This window comes from Maylandia zebra, linkage group LG7 (assembly GCF_041146795.1).
Source record: "Maylandia zebra isolate NMK-2024a linkage group LG7, Mzebra_GT3a, whole genome shotgun sequence".
Taxonomy (NCBI): Eukaryota; Metazoa; Chordata; class Actinopteri; order Cichliformes; family Cichlidae; genus Maylandia; species Maylandia zebra.
In genome coordinates, this window is record NC_135173.1 from 42,950,667 (window position 1) to 42,970,018 (window position 19,352).

General features: G+C 38.9%; 2 protein-coding genes across 2 annotated transcripts; both read left to right on the plus strand.

Annotated features, from left to right (window-relative positions):
* Window positions 1–4,380: 4,380 nt before the first annotated feature.
* pus1 (pseudouridine synthase 1) lies at window positions 4,381–7,704 on the plus strand. Its single transcript, XM_004538255.3, has 6 exons — window positions 4,381–4,740; window positions 5,093–5,319; window positions 6,145–6,282; window positions 6,506–6,608; window positions 6,719–7,419; window positions 7,510–7,704. Exons 1-6 carry the CDS (start codon window positions 4,677–4,679, stop codon window positions 7,540–7,542), a joined length of 1,266 nt encoding a protein of 421 aa, XP_004538312.2. The 5' UTR covers window positions 4,381–4,676; the 3' UTR covers window positions 7,543–7,704.
* Window positions 7,705–8,755: 1,051 nt separating this feature from the next.
* On the plus strand, window positions 8,756–16,352 carry noc4l (nucleolar complex associated 4 homolog). Its single transcript, XM_004538254.5, has 15 exons — window positions 8,756–8,958; window positions 9,086–9,206; window positions 9,304–9,410; window positions 9,725–9,832; window positions 10,007–10,156; window positions 10,262–10,364; window positions 10,509–10,543; window positions 10,632–10,682; window positions 10,764–10,875; window positions 13,419–13,479; window positions 13,590–13,700; window positions 15,298–15,461; window positions 15,558–15,640; window positions 15,835–15,948; window positions 16,038–16,352. The coding sequence occupies exons 1-15, from the start codon at window positions 8,806–8,808 to the stop codon at window positions 16,155–16,157; spliced, it is 1,593 nt and encodes a 530-aa protein (XP_004538311.1). The 5' UTR covers window positions 8,756–8,805; the 3' UTR covers window positions 16,158–16,352.
* The last annotated feature ends 3,000 nt before the right edge of the window (window positions 16,353–19,352 follow it).

Genomic DNA, 19,352 nt, shown 5'->3' on the forward strand with positions numbered 1-19,352 from the left:
CTTTGGGGAAAATTAAACCATGAATTCTGCGCTCTGCCAAAATTTTTTGAAAGAGAATGTCCAGCCATCAGCTGTTACCCTTAAGCTCAAGCACACTTGGGCAATACAGCGGGACAATGAACTGAAACACATCAGTAAGTCCACCTCTGAATGACTATAAAATAAAAAGAAAAAAAGAAAAACATCAGGCATTGGAGAGCACTATTCAAAATCTGGACTTAAATCTGATTGAGATCGTTGGTATGACCTTAAACAGGCTGTTCATGCTCAAAAACCCTCCAATGTGGCTGATTTAAGAAGAGTGGGACAAAAATTGTGCACTGTGGAAGACTCACTAGTTACTGCAAATACTTGATTGCAGTTCTTGCTTCCAGGGGTGGTAAAACCAGTTATTAAGTTGAGGGTGCAATTACTTTTTCACATGGGCTAGGTAGCTTTGGGTAGACATTTTCTTCCCCTTATCAAATGATGTCATCCTTTAAAAACTGCCTTTTGTATTCCCTCCAGTTATCTTTGTCTAATAGTAAAATTTCTAAAACAAGTTTGGCAAATATGCAAAAGAAAGAAAGAAAGAAAGAAAGAAAGAAAGAAAGAAAGAAAGAAAGAAAGAAAGAAAGAAAGAAAGAAAATAAATCTGGAAGGAGCAGATACTTTTTCACTGCACTGTAGAATGATAGCAGTCTGGAGTCACAGATGTATTCTCCAAATAAAATAACAGGATTAATACAAGATTTGTTGATATAGAGCACAAGTTTCAAAGTGACACTTGATGATGCCATGAAAATGCTTACTTGCTTATTGTAACAAATTAGGTGTGTAATTTGACAGTGTTGACTCCAAGACCTTAACTAGCCAATTGTAAGAGGTGCTACACTACACTGTGGAGAGATAGACTGCTTCTGAATCTGTAACCAGACCAAAGCAGTGGGGATGTGTGTAGATGCTATGTTCAGTAACGGATGAAGGAATTAGCTTAAATGGTTTCTGTTATGTTTGCTAACTGTACTGACAAAACTCAACAATTCTATACTGAAGCATTCATATCTACAACCCTGTAAAACATTACTGTGTATGTTAATAAATTCTATGCTCATTCAATAAATGCAATACTTAACACATCGGAGTTATTATCTTATATTTGTCAGTGTGAGTTGTGTGAAAAGAATCCCAGTAGTCTCTGGCAGACTTACAAACCAGCCTTACCAGTGATATAACATAGTCAGCGTTATCTTTTGCTCCCTGGCCTTCTAACGTTGTGTCAGAGAGAATTTATCAGTGGAAGTGGTCCAAGAAACCATCTTTAAACTGATACCGTACAGTCAGCTTGGTCAGTGCCATGTCTAACTTTTCTTTCACAGAAACATGACTGCTTTAGGGAAAAGGCTGCCTATAGCAAGAAAAATCCAGTTTCATGCTTTAAGCTGTTAAAATCAAACACACCAAAGATGTTGAGATAGTGTTGCTTGCGTAAAATGGCTTTGCAGACTGCGCTATCTGCTGTCTATCTAAAAGACAAGTTATTTTCAGCCACGGAGATTAATGTGTGCTGCCGCACTGAGACTTTCCTCCTCACTGAGAAGGAAAGTCAGAGCTTTCTCTGCAGGATAGAAAAGATAACTTGAAAACAAAATAAAAAATAAAACGTGTCAGTCAGCTACTCACACGACAGCTTCAGATAAAAAATGAGGAATGAACAGCAGTAACTGTGCTTTAACTGAATGTTTGCTTAACACTGCTTTATCTATAGTTTTAACTATAGTTACATCTCCAGTGTGGAGAATCTGGTGGCCCTGGGGAATTGTGCTTGCATTGGATCCACTCGACCTCCTATCATGAATTGTTAATGCATACCAGCATCAAGTTGCTCTGAGTGTTCACCTTTATCCTGTGATGAAACAGCTTTTATAGGATCGCCCTATCCAAAAGAGAGATGTCACTGAATGGTTATAAGAGGTAAAGAAAGTGGATGGATGTATTATTTTCTTGGTAAGACTTGATTATTATTAGCTGTTATGCTGAAAACACAGATCCTGTTGTTAAAAAAAGGATCCTGGCAGCACAATCATGAGCATTATTGTGACTTTTCCCCCTCAAATTTTAAATCAATAAAACACTTCTCACCTTGTGTCGCATGAAGTAAAAAAAGAAAAGGACAGCTAAATGACACGGTGTACTTACGTTGAAGTAGGTACTGTGGATTAATGGACCAAAGTGGAGCCATGATTGGTCACTTTAGTTGTTTACTGCAGTGTGATGAATGTTCAAAAATAAAGTATGATCACAAAGTGGTTGCAGTTTGAAAGCAAAGTGGTATGTCACTGCCCTTATCTCAAATAAGGACAGGCAATTATCACTTGACAGTTGAAGCACCTCTTCCTCGATGTAGTGTAAACAAATCAAGATGCGGGACTAAGTAGAATGAATTTAAGGACAGTGAAACTCATACAGAACCTGTTTCAGTATTTGCACATAAAATAAATCCATTTTCTTCTCATGTTTAGTAATGTCGGGTACAATCAGAGGCTTACATAACTTAGCCAGCAGGGTAATAGATGGTGTGGATGTTGTTGCTGACAATGAGGATAGTTTTTTTAATCATTTTTATGTGTGGGAAGGAGTGAGTTTCAGTCCAGTCTCATAAAAGTTCTACTGTAGTTGTTTTCATATGAGGATATATCAGTGCGCACAGGAGTACAGGTGAGTGCAAGCTTTGCAAAAAAAAGGAAAAAAAGGCTTAGGTCTGTTTTGTTAGTATGCTGAATGGCATGCTGGGAACTCTTTTTTTTTTAGATTGATATCTTGCAAGTCTTAGGATGAGACCTCTCAGCACGTTGAGAATAAAAGGAAGACTTAGACCAGTGGTTGAACCTTACCCCTTGTTCATCAATGATGTGATTCGTTTGTTGTGCAATGATTTAATTGCAAAAAACAAAACAACCCCCCCCCCCCCCCCCCCCCCCCCCCCAGATGTATCTTTATCTTTATGGTTAAGCTTGTATTCAACAAGCCATACCCTTGTTGAATACTGTGGTGAAGATGGCTGTATAAAGGCTGTATGAAGTCATAAATTAACAGAAAAGTACACCTCTGAGCTCCTTTATTCACCTACATTTATCAGCTGTTCTACAAATCTTCAAGAATCACTATATTACAGTAATGGTCCCAGTCGAGCATCCAGTTAGTTCTAACTTTACTGGAAAAATGGGCTCATACACTGTGTGATATCGAATTGTTGAAACCAAGGCCCTTTTACCATACCTTGCCTATGTTTGGCTTTGGGTTTTCAGCATAAAACTAGCTGATCACCTTATAAGGCTCTCTAAAAAAAGTGTAATTGTATAAGGGCATTCAAGGATGGCAAAGTTAATTTGTTACTTGGAAACCAGCACATTCCTTGTTGTTCTTGGGAAAGACATAAACACACTGTTCTGGGGGTGCTTAACCTGTTTGTCTCCATAATTTGACTTTAGTGTTTATACACCTGTGTATAAACACAGCATGTTATAAGTGGCAAAGGTGAGGTCTTTGTAACCCTCAAGAAACAAGCAGCTACCTTTCACAACAAGGCGGTGAGGGTTAGCCTTTGCCTTTAGCACATTAGGCTTCCCTGAGATGTCAATGATAAATATCTAATGTTAGATTAATAATATAATTTATTGTGTGTCCTTTACTCCCTTTACTGTTCAAGATCCTGAAGCGAACAGCAAAAAGCAAAAGGATCATTGCAGTAATGTCTGCACTGACACCATTGTTGTTTTGAAGAAAGCAAGATGACACCGCAAGCACTTAAACTTGTTCTCTTCATATAAAAAAGAATTTAAAAAAAGAAAAAGAAAACATGATTATTAATGTGTTTACTGGTTTTTGCTGCTCTCAAGTGGTCGAAAATATTACTACATATGCACAGAACTACATATGAATTTCCTCTTAGTTCCATGTAACTTTAGTTTGTAGGCATGTGTTCATTATCTTCTTAATTTCTATTCTCCCTATTAAATGTAAACACACTGAGCCATTATTGTTACATTGCTACCTCAAGACAGCAAATTTTTTTGAGTCGCCTGCCCAGACTGTGATTCTGATAATTTCCTGTTACACTGAAAATTATCCTATGTTGTAGTTATAAAAAAGACTTTTGATTTACACGAATATTATTATTAAATTAATAAAAAGTATAAATAGTCATATCTACCTTTTTGTACCCTTTTGGCGTTAAATAGTTAATAAAGTTTAAATTTAATCAAAGAAGGACAAAGAGGTATATATCGGTTACAATTCTCCCCAAAGAGTTAAATTCTAATGTCCTTTTCTGTGTTTGTTTTAAATACTTTATTTTTTCGCGATGACAAGAGCAGAAAGGAGAATGACGACAGTCTCGCGAGATTTTTGTTAGAGGTCAAAGTTGGCTTTTCCATGTGTGCATGTGCCTGTATGTGCAGGTTTACTACAGAGCGTTTCTGTGGGACTTAGCTACAGTTTCCCCGGTGTTCATATATGTTTATGAGCGTGGTTATTTAACCTTGTTTAAATATTTAGGAGACCTTTTTAAAGTTGGTTTTAGTTTGTTAAATTCTTCGCTAATACGCGCTAGCCTCGGCTTTTCAGCTGGTAGAGCAGATTGAATCTTTTGCAGTCTCTTTTAGCTGCTAGATCTTCTAAAGATGGTTTAGCGTGACATGTTTCGGGTCAGACCGCTGCTGAGTGCCTTAGTTAACCACCGACAGACGTTAAAGACAAACGGTAAGCCAACCTGACAGAAGCTATGTGACAGTATGTGCATTTGCAGTCTCCAGACTGTGGTTGGTTAGCTTCTGGTATCTTAATTCACTCATCGAACCAACTGGAAACAAATGCATCAGTGGTAAACATATATATATTTATGTGTAGTATATTTGTTTGTGAAGGTGTTTTATCGCCACACAGTATAAATGTAGAAGGCATCACGAGTGTCTGTCCGATTTTTGCTATTTATTACTATTTTGTTTAGATTTATTACCTTTATATTGTCTTTATCGTACTTCCAATCTTAAAAGGCCTCTCAATCCGTGTATCACAGAACAGGGTAGTAGCTGTCACTGTGTTTCCTTCACAGGGGGTCTTTATAAGCCCTTTTGTAAGATGAGTGAAGGAGGCATGGATAAGCAGACAGCTACACTGTTAAAAAGGACCAATGAGGAAAATGAAGACTCTGCTGAGAAGGTCCAGGCAGCTAAAAGGGTGAAGACAGATGGGGAACACGCTGAAGATGAAAAGAAATATCCAAAGAAGAAAGTGGTCCTGCTCATGGCGTACTCGGGAAAAGGATATTACGGGATGCAGGTATTAATAATAATAATAATAATAATAATAATAATAATAATAATAATAATGATGATAATAATAAATTTTATTTAAAAATAGAACCTTTCAAAGCACCCAAGGACACTGTACAACAGATAAAGATACATTTATATTCTGCAGTTGTCTTGTTTTAAAGTTTTTCTGCCCTTTACCACACTTTTTTGATAAAAGCTTATTTCGGCTGCTCACATATTCATGAGTCGCTACAGCAGGTAGCTCCATGTGTTTCATTTGGCATTTTTTATGCCGGATGCCCTTCTGGGGTGGACAATAGAGAATAAATGTAGTTATATACGTTTATAAAAACAGATCTTAGGTGAGCCACACAGTAAGAAGGTCCTGGGTTTGACTCCTCCATCTAGCTATGGATTTTGCATGTTCTCCCCGTGTCTGTGGGTTGTCCCTGGGTACTCAGGCTTCCTCCCACACTCCAAAGACATGCTGTCAGTGGGTTTAGGTTAATTGGTGATTCCAAACTGTGAATGTGAGTGTGAATGGTTGCCTGCCTCTCTGTGTTAGTCCTGTGACAGATTGGCATCCTGTTCAGGGTGTTGCCACCTCTTACCCTATGACAGTTGGGATGGGCTCCAGCCCCCCATATCCCTGAATTGAATAAGCTGAAGAAAGTCAATGGTTGGCTGGATGAAACAGATCTTAGATATGAGACTGGTGGAAACAGATGAAGATCAGCCGCTGCCATCAGTGAATGTCATCATAATTAGTGGCAGTCAATGGCACATAGAAAACACTGGCCAATAAAGTGCAACATCCTTATTATTTTCATTATTTATTTATTTATTCCAGAGAAATCCTGGAAACTCTCAGTTCAGGACCATTGAAGATGATCTGGTTGCTGCTCTTATTAAATCTGGCTGCATTCCTGAAAACCACGGTGATGAGATGAAGAAGATGTCTTTCCAAAGATGTGCCAGAACAGATAAGGTATGTGCTCAGTGCACAATAAGAATTTACTGGTCAAAGCTTGGCCAACAAGGCAGATTAGAGGATATGTATCTTTACGTGTTATCTGTCTGTTAATGTTGTGCTGGTTTTATTTCTTGTCATCATGTAATTGTTAATAAGAATTAATTAAATTGTGTATTTCATTGTTAGTATTTATTTATGTGTTGAGTTATGTCGTTGACTTTTATATGAATGTATTCAGGGTGTGTCTGCTGCTGGCCAAGTGGTGTCTCTAAAAGTGAGGTTGATTGATGATATCATTGAAAAAATCAACGAGCATCTGCCACCGCAGATCAAAGTGCTTGGTGAGACACTACTTTATATTGTGAATTACAAGTCTAGGTTTTTGGTATGATGAGTACTGTTGGCATGAGTGTGTATGATTCATTTTTTTTCTCAACTTTTGAACCCACAGGACTAAAACGGGTGACGCAGGGTTTCAATTCTAAAAATAACTGTGATGCTCGTACGTACTCGTACATGCTTCCAACACTGGCCTTTTCCCCAAAAGACTATGATACCGGGAATATAGCAGCATTTCGCCTGGAACCAGAGACACTACAGAAGGTGAATCGCCTTTTTGCTCTCTACAAAGGCACACATAACTTCCACAACTTCACCTCTCAGAAGGCTCCAAGCGACCCCAGTGCCCGCCGCTACATCACAGAGATGTCCTGTGGGGAGCCTTTTATCCGCAGAAATTATGAGTTTGCAGTGATTACTGTGCGAGGCCAGAGCTTTATGCTGCATCAAATCCGCAAGATGATTGGCTTGGTGATTGCAGTGGTCAAGGGCTATGCAAAGGAGGAGGTGATGGAGCGGAGCTGGGGACATGAGAAGGTAGATGTCCCCAAAGCTCCGGGACTTGGCCTCATCCTGGAAAGGGTTCACTTTGACCGGTACAACAAACGTTTTGGGGGGGACGGGCTGCATGAGAAGCTGGAATGGGATCGCGAGGAGGAGGAAATCAAGGCCTTTAAAGAGGCACACATCTACCCCACCATTATTGAGACTGAGTGTGAAGAGGGCTCCATGGTCTGCTGGATGGCCACTCTCCCCATCCATGACTTTGAGGCCACATCTATTGAAGTGCAAGACGATAAAGTTAAAAAACAGGTATCCAAGAAGATACATTTATTTTAAAATGTTTTTTTAACATTGAAAATCTGTTTTTTATTTTTAAATGTAATTGTTCTCTTCCTGCAGGATGATGCAGATGAAGGAAATGACTCTGATTAGGCCACTCTGCCAGCAGAAAGAAGATGCATCATCATGTGTTTTTTTTTTTTTGTTTGTTTTTTTAACTGCTGATACAGACATTTTCACTGGGATTAAATCTTGTTTCTTTTATACAAATGTTATTAACAAGCAAGTAATAAAAGCTTCTGTTCTTTAATGCAACCTGCTTGGTTTCCTAATATTAGTTTACCACTAAAACAACTTTGGATAGCTGGTTTGTTTGATGTTTCTGCAGTAATAACTGGCTGCCTACTCTTGAAAATAGACTCTTAATGCTACAGCGACATTTAAATTGTCAGAAGAATTGTGTACTACTGCATACTCAAATAACAACATCAACTTATGACGTTTCATCTCTTAATAAGTTTAAATCCCACATTTATGACTTTCTCTGATAATAGCAGTGAGCTGTATTTACAGGACTTTGCAAAAGTCTTGCCCCACTCCTCATTTCTTTATATTTTATTTTCAAGAAGAAGTTTTTTTAAAGTGATCTTCAGCAATAATCCTCTGGGCTTTCTGAAGGACTCTAAAAGTTTTTCTTTGGACACTGGTTGCTTTTTCACTCATTGACAGTTCTTTGAAGGAATCTTTTTCAGTTTGTTAAACTATTTAATGATGACCTATGGCTATGTGATTACTTAATGTGGGGAGGTTCAGGAAGAAATGTAAGAGAGCGTTGCAAAGCAAGGACGTGCCAGAAGAAAGATCAACACATCTGTAAAGCAAGCAGTACACAGGGGCGCCAAAACGACCCCAGTGCCTGCCACTACATCACAGAGATGTCCTGTGGTGAGCCTTGAAACAGTGAGTTGTTCTAAACAGATAATTATGAATTTCAAAATCTTATTTGGTTTTCATATGTGCCCATTTTCAGTGATATAACTTTTTCAACCGTCTCTTGATTTTGCCACATTTTTCAAGTAACCTATATTTGACAACAGCATAATAAAACATGAAATTCTGTTTTTGGTGTTCCACCAAAATCTTTAGTGTGCCCCATATGGAGGTGCCCCTGGCAGTATATTTAACATAGTACATCTGTCTTATGTGTCCTTCAGTCCACTGTCAGAAGTATAAGGAAAATCTAATTAATATTATAAAGCAAAAGGTTTTATAAGGGTGCCATATTTCTGGAAGATAGACGAACATCACTGAGAGGTTATGACGCTTCACACTCCATACCAGCTGGTGGCGGTAACGCACCAGTTCCTGCTTTATTACCGGCAGTAAACCTCAAAGAAGAAGCACCATCAAGTAAACATGGCACCGGCCAAAAAGCGCAACGTGAGTTCGGTAAAAACAGCAGAAAAGAGTGCAAAAAAAGCCAAAGTAGATCTCAGCAAAACTGTCGAGCGTATCCTCGAGAGCAGAAAGCATGCCAACGATGTTTTCGACATTCTCGAGAGCCTTCAGGTATAAATTTCCACACCTAAACATCCACGCTGTACTAAAACCTTGCCATTTAGCTAACCTTAGCATGATCACCGCTGGGCAGCTTTCAGTAAGTATACGTGTTTGTTTCCTTCGTGTTTGTGAGCAGGCAGAACAAGAGAAGGAGGTTATCAGCGCAGTCGCTGCGTGCAGCGAGCTGTTCTGTGCGCTGCTGGAGAGGAAGGAGCTGTTCTTGGGAAAGCTCCCTGGAGAGGAGGACGCATTGAGCGGTTAGTATACGATTGTAACCCGATTACCAACAGCAGTTCTGAGGTGGATGTATGCGTGTTGCTCCTGTCGCCATTTACCTGGGTTTGTCTGGTCCAGGGGGCTACAGCGCCGAGGACAAGTACCGGATATTTATGCGACACCGGTACACCAGTTGTGTTGAGATCCTGTTAGAGCACCTCAGCCATGAGCAGTATGACATCAAGGTGAGCTGTCTCTCTGTGACTTCTCCTTCCGTCACACGTTAATTAAACTTAAGAGAAACAAATTAATACATGTCTTCACTTTTTTATCCACCTGACTGTTAGAACGAAAGGCTCACATTAGACATGTTTGCTGGGGGTTCAGTATCTATTTTGCACAGACGTGTTGAAAGTTTCTGTGTTGTACGGGGAGTTATCTTTTACAGTTTTGCATTGTGCAATTGATTACGTTGCTTGCAGTTCTTGGGGACTTGAGGGAGGCAATGATATTCATTTAAATAAGAAAAATACATGATTAGATAACTTTTTGGATACAGGAGAGTGCCATGTGCTGCCTGATGAAATTTGCTGCCGGAGAAGGACTGCATCCTCTTGAGGACTTGGACTGGAGTGAACATTACAGCTTCCCAAGGGAACTGATCCAGGTAGCATGTTGGCTATGATTTCTAGGATTAATAAGTATTAGTAATTTCTGTGTTCTTTTGGGTGACTTAAGTACTTCTTTCAGCTTATTACTCAAGGCAAAAATAGCTTTTCCCGAAAGATACACTTTGTCATTTGTGGCTCCTCCTGATATTTCTTTTTTCTTGTACTGCCAGGCACTGGTGGACAACCTTCTGTCTAAAGCTACAGACAATTCCCTGCTGATCTCCAGGTTCCAGGAGTTTCTCGAGATGGAGGATGTGCGCTATTATGTAATGAGCTCCATCCGGGACAACGTCGGCAAAGTCATGGACAAAAGCAAAGGGGTAGGAAATCATCACCTGTCTGCTGTAGACGTTTAGGTGGATGCTTTCTTTCTGTGTTAAAGACATTATGGGATTTGCTAAATACTGCTTGTTTGTTCCTTCCAGGCTGTGGTGCCTGTATATCAGAACAATGTGTTCACACTCATGTCCAGCATCAGCATGCCAAACCAGGAGTCAGAGCTGACCAATTTTATGGTCAAACAGGAAGGTAATACTTTTTAAGATGTGATAATCACAGTGGGAGTCCCTCTGTCTTTTGTCGTGATGATAAAATGTCACTGCAGAGGGAGAAAATCCAGTTTGGGGACTTTTTTTTTTTTTTATAAGTCAATAATGGCATTTTTTTTCTCAGCCAAGCATGAGGACTGGAAAGCTGCCAAGCTGCATGTAAGTAAAATACTTTAAATCAAATCTTCACATTTCTGTTTGCCAACAAAAAGGTTTTCTGAATGCTATTAGATCTTCTGCCACACAGGAACATAAGCGTGTCTTTGAGAGGATGTGGCTTGGCTTTCTGAAGTATAAGGTAAGTAGATTAGACCAACAGTCTCTTCTCTGTTTTGTGCTCTGTGATATGTCTCATTAATGTTTGATGTCTGCATTGTAGTTGCCAAACAGCATGTATAAAAAGGTCCTGGTGATACTACATGACTCCATTCTGCCGTATATGAGCAAACCCACGCTCATGATCGACTTCTTGACTGCTGCCTATGAAATTGGTAAGTTATGTGTGTGCTCGTGGCTCTATGGTGACGGTACTTCACCATGAGGTCGACTGACATCTGTAACTTTTAAGGTATTTTCACATCTGGTCTGTGATAGTTTTAGAAGTCTGAACTGTAGTGATAGTGACTGTGTTTGAAATATAAAAGAATCCTAAAATTTAAATATTTTGAATTAAATAATTAATTTGGTACAAACACAACAAAAATGCTACAGTACATTGTCTACAGCATAAATGTAAATGCTCCATAAAAAACACAGGAAGATTTCATTATTAGAGTTACAGTGAAGCGATTCTTTAGCTTTGTTAGTTTTAGATTGATTAATGAGAATTTAACAGTGTTTTGTTGTTTTACTTACTTCAACTGGGATTATATCTGCTTGTGCATGGACATCAGCGAACACTAGGGGGAAGTAGTTGTTAGAATATTATTTTTCCAGTTCACTATAGTGACCTCTATAGTGAAATGCCCTCTGACCAAATTTATTGCACTCGGACCCAAGCCTAACCTCACGCAGAGTATAACGCGTCTGCGTCACCTGACTCGTGTATCTGTTTGTCTAGCTATCCTATAAACATGAAAAATATTTGAGAGCTTTGTGGATTCAAGTTGTTTTTATGTGACATGCTTTTTGGCGGGGCTGTGCAGTATGTACACTTTCCATACTGTAATTTTTTTTAAATGAACTTGAACAGCAGTTCTCCAAGCACTCTGAAGGTCTTTCAAAGTTTTTCTTTAGTCACTGACTGCTTTTTAACCTTTTTCAGTCCAGTCCATGTGCCTAATCATTTACAGAGGAATAACCAGTGTTGGGAAGGTTACTTTTAAAATGTATTCCGTTACAGAATACAGAATACATGCCCCAAAATGTATTCTGTAACGTATTCCGTTACGTTACTCAATGACAGTAACGTATTCTGAATACTTTGGATTACTTAATATATTATCATGCTTTTTACAACAACGTGAATGTACTATTGCTGTGTGATTTATTACTATTACTGAAGGTCCGCGACTCCAAACTGTAGTAAAGGGACCTCTGACTAATACGGCGGGGTCCCTGTCGGCTCGTAGCCGAAAAATAGCTTTACTTTGTTGTCTGGGTCAACTTTTCTTGCGAGAGACAGAGAGAGGCGTTGAAAGACTGCTCCAACGGAACTTATTGTTTTCGGAGGAAAACACGAACACGGTGTACAGTCGAGTCTTAATAGCTTACTTACAACTGGGCTCGTCAGGCACTCTTCTTGGCTGCAGTGGTTATTATTATATTTACATGCTTCCAGCTCCCGTTTTTCCTCGACGACAACTCGTACCTTTCCACTCGCCTTTTTCTCCCTCCTCGCGCTCACAGACACATAACGTGTATGGCAGTCCATTCTCCTGCAGCACGGACTACACTGTCCATGAGGCTACATTCTTTAGAGCTATACTTGTAGCATTCTGCCTGTTAGCTTAGCACAACAATAACAACAACAACAACAACGAAAAGGCGCTCTGTCACCCAGGAAACACACAGTCGCAGAGAGAGAGAGAGCGTCGCCCTGTAACCATGGCAACCGTAACGCTGCTGCCTGGAACAACAGAACGTAGCTGTCAAACAAAACCCAAACAGTCCTGACCCGCGACAAAATGAAACAGGAAAGTACCGCAGTGTAATCCATTTATTTCAACAAAGTAACTGTATTCTGAATACCACCTTTTTAAACGGTAACTGTAACGGAATACAGTTACTCATATTTTGTATTTTAAATGCGTAACGGCGGTACATGTATTCCGTTACTCCCCAACACTGGGAATAACAAACAACTTGGCAAAGAACCTGTTTTAAATTGTCTCTCTGCACTTTGTTATTAGCACCATGGTCACAAAAATAAATCATTTGTTGTTTTTTTTGTTTTTTGTTTTTCATTTTTGTAGCTGAATCTTAGAAAAATTCCATCAAAATGCTTTTAGCTGAAAACATGGCATATGTCAGCATAGCATGCAGTGTGTTCTTAAAAAATATTCAAGGAAACTGGACAAATGGAGGACAAAACAAGACATGGCAGGCTTAAACACCTATCCATGGCAAATGAACAGCATCTGAAAGTCATGTCCTTAAGAAATAGGAAAAAAGAGAGGATGCAACAAAGACTTGACACAGAACCCAAGAGTCTCAGTGACATACGAGGACTTTCAGGAAGCCGTTTTTAAGGAAGCAAAACGAGGAGAAAAGGTTGAAGTATACTAAATTACACAAGAACTGGACTGAACGTCAATGTCAACAAATTTTATGAAGTAATGAATACAAGTTTTATTTCAAATAATTGTCAATGCGTATGGATGAGGTGAGTGTCTACATCTGTAAAGCACGGTGGAGGCTCTGTCATGGTTTGGTGTTGAGAATCTTGATAGAATTATGAGCACAAAAGTACCATCAGATGTTCAAAAATACTATTTCAGAATGTGAAAGGTGGAAAAACAACACTTTCATATGTTCATCTACAGCTTTGCTATAAAGTGATGGTAATCAGCAGGTTCTTGTCTTCATCGAACAGGTGGGGCAATCAGCCTGCTAGCACTCAATGGCCTTTTTGTCCTCATACATCAACACAACCTGTGAGTGAAAAGCACATTTTTTTTTGTCTCTTTTACTAGATCAGATTATTTACAGTAAAATGGGAGACATTTGATCACATAAATCAAAACCACGTGTTGTGTGTTTGCAGAGATTATCCTGATTTCTACAAGAAGTTGTATAATCTACTTGAGCCTTCTGTTTTTCATGTGAAGTACAGAGCACGCTTTTTCCATTTAGCCAATGTCTTCCTTAGCTCCAGGTAAGAATTCAGTCACATATTTCAAAATCCTTTTTTATTCATTTATAAATCAGATTCTGTAAAATGTTGGAACATTTAAAAAAAAAAAGAAAAAAGAATTCACTGACTTTTGAGTCTCATAAATCGATATTTTATTCACAATAGAACATAGCAAACAGTTTTAAGATTTTCTATGAAAAAAAATTTAGAATTTAATGGCAGCACATCTCAAAGTTGGGACTGAGGGGAAAAAGGGTGGAAAAATAAGTGGTATTAAAAAGAAATTGCTGAAGGAATATTTTGTAACTAATTAGGATAACTGGCAACAGGTCAGTAACATGATGGGATATATAAAGAGGATCTTAGAGAGGCAGAGTTTCTCAGAACAAATTTGCAAAAACAGAGTCTTTAAATTTTACAGCAATTTCAGAATCATGTTCCTTGACATACAGTTGTAGGCTACAATACATAAAATAAAAAGATTCGGAGAATCTGGAGAAATCTCACGCTGAAGTCAATACTGGATAACCATGATCCTTGAGCCTGTCATGGAAGTGTAAAGTGTAAAGTAAAAAGTGTAAAAGTAAAGTGTAAAGTGTGCGTGTTAGTCCCCATAGGGAAATAGTTCCTCTGCATTTAACCCATTCACCCAGTGAAGCAGTGGGCAGCCACCAGTGCAGCGCCCGGGGAGCAGTGTGTAGGGACGGTACCTTTCTCAGGGGTACCTCAGGGTAGCTGTTCAGTTGAGTTGAACCCCGGACCTTCCGATCATGGGAAATCCCTGCATGAGCTTAGGTGCAAATCCAGAAATCATTGTCTATGAACATTGTTCACTGTGTCGCTCACAATTGCAGGTTAAAGCTCTGTCATACAAAGAAGAAGTCGTATGTGAACATGATCCAATAAAGCCACCATCTTCTCTTGGCCAAAGCTCATTTAAAATGGACTGAGGCAAAGTGGAAAACTGTTTTGTTGGACATGGACACCACATCCTCCGGATTACAGAGGAGAGGGACCATTCAGGTTTTTTTAGCTCTTTGTTTAGTCCCTGATGGTATGAAGGTGCATTGGTGCCTATAGAGTCATCACTGCTGAGAGCAGCGTGTGCTCTCATCCAGATTAAGTCTTTTCCAATTAAAGGCCTTGCATTTTTTTACCAAGACAACGCTAAACTCCATATTGGAGATGTTACAGAAGCGTGGCTTCACTGTTGAAAAGTCACGGCGCTGCACCAGCAGTTAGCTGTTAGAATCCTGTATCAGAAACTTATACCAGCCGCTGCTCTCCTCAGTTCCCAGATGTTTAAAAGAAAGATGATACTACGCCCTGTCCAGACTTTTTTGAAATGTTTTCCTTTTACTCAGTTTAAACATTTATTATGTTTTCTATGTTCTATTGTGAGTTTATCAAATCTGTAAATGATTGCATTCAGGTTTTTACTCTTTACACAGCATGAATGTTGTTTTGTGGGTGACCTGCTGTTATTTTTATGAGCTTTGGCTGAACTATTTAAGCTGCTAAACAGACCAAATATAAGCGTCCTACTACTTAAATAATGAGCATGAAAGCTCAGGATCTACATTGCTAAAATGCATGTTCTGTTTTTGGTTTCCTTCAGTCACTTGCCAGTTTACTTAGTGGCTGCATTTGCCAAACGTCTGGCTCGCCTGGCTCTCACGGCACCGCCTACAGCCCTTCTCATAGTGCTGCCCTTCATCTACAACCTGATCCGTCGCCACCCGTCCTGCAGAGTCCTCATTCACAAGCCCAGCGCAGAAGATGGTGAGTTTCAGACTTTTGTAGTTGGGATCGGTGTGTTAACAGTCTATGAATTGTCTGTAGGATATGTGATAAATGTTTGCTTTTGTGTGGTGACAGAACCTTTTGAGGATCCTTATCTGACGGATGAAGAGGATCCTGCTCAGTGCCGTGCCTTAGAAAGCAGCTTGTGGGAAATTAAGGTGTGCAGGCAATAACTTTAGATTCCCAAATGAATTACCTCTGTCGCTGATGACAACTGACTTTTGAGTTTTGATATTTCTCATTTTTTTCTCTTTGGGGAAAACATGTTGAAGAGATGTCACAAACGATTGAAAGTCCAATTTAAGTGGAGGAGTCACTAAAATGACACATTTTCCTGTCGTCTTTTCTATAGTCGCTGCAAAAGCATTACCATCCAGATGTGGCTAAAGCTGCACTGCTGATCAACACACCTTTGTCAGAACAGGAGGATGACATCAGTGAGACACTAGAGGTCACAACGTATGAGGTGACGCTTCAAGAATTAGTTTTCCTCTTATTTCTGGTCAAATTAAATTTGGTTTAGATGAATAAGTTATTTCATTTTCTTTTTCACAGCTGATGGAAAAAGACCTGAAGCAACCCGAGATCAAGAGCGTCCCACTGGAATTTGAAACTGCCACACGGTTACTAAAAGGAGGGGGAGACGTGTTAGGACAGCACTTCTGTCTGGCATAAAATGAGTCAAAACAACGGACCACGTTTGCCTTGTTAGAACCTTTTTACACTCGTTCATCTTTTATCTCAAGTGCTTTTCAGAAAGTGTTGCCCAAATCTTCTCCATGAAAATTAGATGCTTTTTTGCTTTTTTAAATTCTATATTACTGTCCTCGATGTGTGACTGTTGTATGCCAATAAAAACATTTTCTAGAACTGATGGTCTTTGAAGGCATTGTTACTTGAAATCAATTATACACAATTTCAAGAATTCAAAGAAAGAATGTAAACAGGAAATTGTTGGTAAATGTTAAGCTATGCTAAAACTCAGGTTTTCTGCTTCCAGTTAAACAACAAAGTCATTCAGTGCGTATTTTCACTTAATGTGGCTGCATTTTGGTCCTCCAAAATCAGGCAGGAGATGCTCAATTTGTTATACTGTCCTGAGCAAAAATCTCGTCACCCCTCGTTATCTTTGGACAGTGGTTGTTTCTTTGCTCCGGTCCTTGTACCTGACCATTTTCAGAGGAACAGTTTTTTTTCTTAAGCCACTTATCACTGCCCTTGTTTTATGAATCATAACACATAAATTTTTTTTAGTTGAATATTTGAAAAAAAAAAAACAAAGGAAATGTTATGATGATTTGCATCAGCAAGGTGTTCTTAAAGAGCTATTAGCCAAAAAACTTGGTATATCTCAGCATGGTGTGTAGTGTCAGGCCTAAAAAACGTATTTACAGCAGATGAACGGTCTTAAAGTCATTACTGTTGAAAATGGCAAAGCATCCAGCAAAGACATGATACAAAAGCTGAGAGATGCATGTGGCCCTTCAGTTGATGTGTCTAATGTTCATTGAAGTCTCATCAGAAATGGTCTTAGTGGAAGGGTGGCTGTGAAGAAGCCATTCATAATGCAGGGGAGTGGGGAGAAGAAGCTGAAGTATGCCAAATTTCACCTGATCTGGACTAAAAATCAATAGCAAGAAGCATTGAGAATCTATATTTAAAGTTTTTACTTCAAATCCCCATTGTGTCATGACAGAGGTACAATAGTGGGGGTCTATAGGCATGGTTAAAACATGGTAGAGGCGCTGTCATGGTTTGGGGCTGCCGACAGTGGTGTTGGCGATCACGTCAAAATTGATACATTCAGACCTGGATCCTACATGCAAAACCAGCTGGGGAAAGCTGGGAAAAAAAGCACACAATGGAATACTATCAGTCATGAATTGGTCTCCACAGAGCACGAACCTCACATTATTGAAGCAGTGTGGGATCATCTTGACAGAGAATAGAGCAAAAGCCATCCAACATCCAAAGAAGAGATGTGAATTTCCTCAAGAAACCTGGAGAGCTATTCCCGAAAACGACTTAAAGAAAAGAAGAACCCATATGGAAAAGAAATAGTAAAAACATATACGAGTTACTCATGAAAGTGGCCACTTTCTCATTACTTTCATATATTTTTTTAGTAAGTATCCAAAACATACAAGTTTCATTATATAATTTTTCAAGGGATCTTATATGTGTTTTCACTCTTGTATGCTTTTCATACAAGTTTCACACAAGACAGATAAAAACCTTATAAGATTTATATATATCTTTTCCATATGGGAAGAAAGCTGCCTTAGAGAGTTTAGGCTGTTTGAAGAATAAATGTTGTCCATATGTTTGAGTTATATACTTTGTTTTTATTTCCATTGTACATGTTTCCTAATTTCTTAGCAAAATATAAAGAAATTAAGGAGTACTCAAAACGTTTGCACAGTTCTGTGTGTCATATCTTAAACCTACATTAAAACATCACAGTTAATTACACTGCAAGGATACAGCCAGGCCTTATCGAGGGTGTTCTCCCCTCATACAGGTGAGGTTAAGGTTTGCCTTAGATGATCTTTTTCCGTCTGCTGTTCATATTTCATGCTCTTGTTAAGTTTGCCATATGGGCACACAGCAGGCCGCCTTGGGTACAAGAGCGCTGTGAGAGAAAGATTCTGAATCATAACTGAATTCTGTTTCAAAAGAACAAGTCATATGAGGGAGAAGCGCTCCAAAAATGTACTGAGACACACGCCACATGCAACAAACCATGGAAGCTACGGAGTCCGCAGTAAATCCCTACAGTTTTGAAGATTAGAAAATCTATTTATAATTTTTGTAGGCTTCGCTTATGGTGAACTACAAGATGGGCATGATACTACCCAGCCAAACACGATCTTTGTGAAGAGGATGAGAGAAGCTGAAGACCATTTGTTAAATGGGTAAGAACTATGAAATACAGTCCTTGCAGAAGTTTTAAAGCATCATAGATGAAGGCGTTTGCAGTTTTTATGATGCAGCATTATATCTATTAGTCCATAATATTTGCAAACACATTTTTTTCAGCTCCTGAACAGTTGTGTACAACGCTAACACTTAACAGCCATTCACAGCTAACTTAATAAAATATAATTTCAAACAATGCAATGAATCCACTTCTAAATTCAGTTTCTAGTTCATTTGTCTTCTTTAAATGAGCTCTTATTACTTGTGTGTAAACAGTGAAGAGCTATTTGCTCAGAATCAATATGAGCTAAGTACATTGCCTCACCACAGTAATAAACTTAAATCTTTAGAGAAAGGGGATGGTTTTGAATTTAAAAAAAAATACTGTAATGGAATTAATTAAAATAATGGATTTATAGATTATTTAATATATAAATAAAAATGATCAGGCCTGGATAATGTCACTCTCTCTGCCTTTGATAAATCTGCGACAGAGATACTTTGGCTCTCAGAGGTGGTTCATAGAGGTCTTTGAAGGGTGGGATGCTTTGCATAAATCTGTAAGACTCCTGAGCTCTGTGTGCTGCTGCTGTTGTTGTTGTTGTCTGTCCTCCTCCTCCTCCACAATCCCCTGCAAGGAAGTAAAAGCTGTCCAAGGTGAGTCAGCACAGAGAATCTGTTCAAGCATTTGGCCGAGGTTAGAGAAACAATGGAAGAAGAAGAAGAAGAAGAAGAAGAGGCCAGTTATTATTCTTTTTTGTCTTTGGTCATTAGTTTTTAACACAATGGCATTCATTTATTTTAAAAAAGCCACTTTTTGAATGAATGAATCAAAAAGGAAAAGCAAAAAGGAAAAAAAAGAAGGAATCTGATCTTGTTAGTATTAAAAAAACACAAATGAAAAAACAGACAGTCAGACATTGGAGCATTTGTTAGTGTAGATTAGGTAGA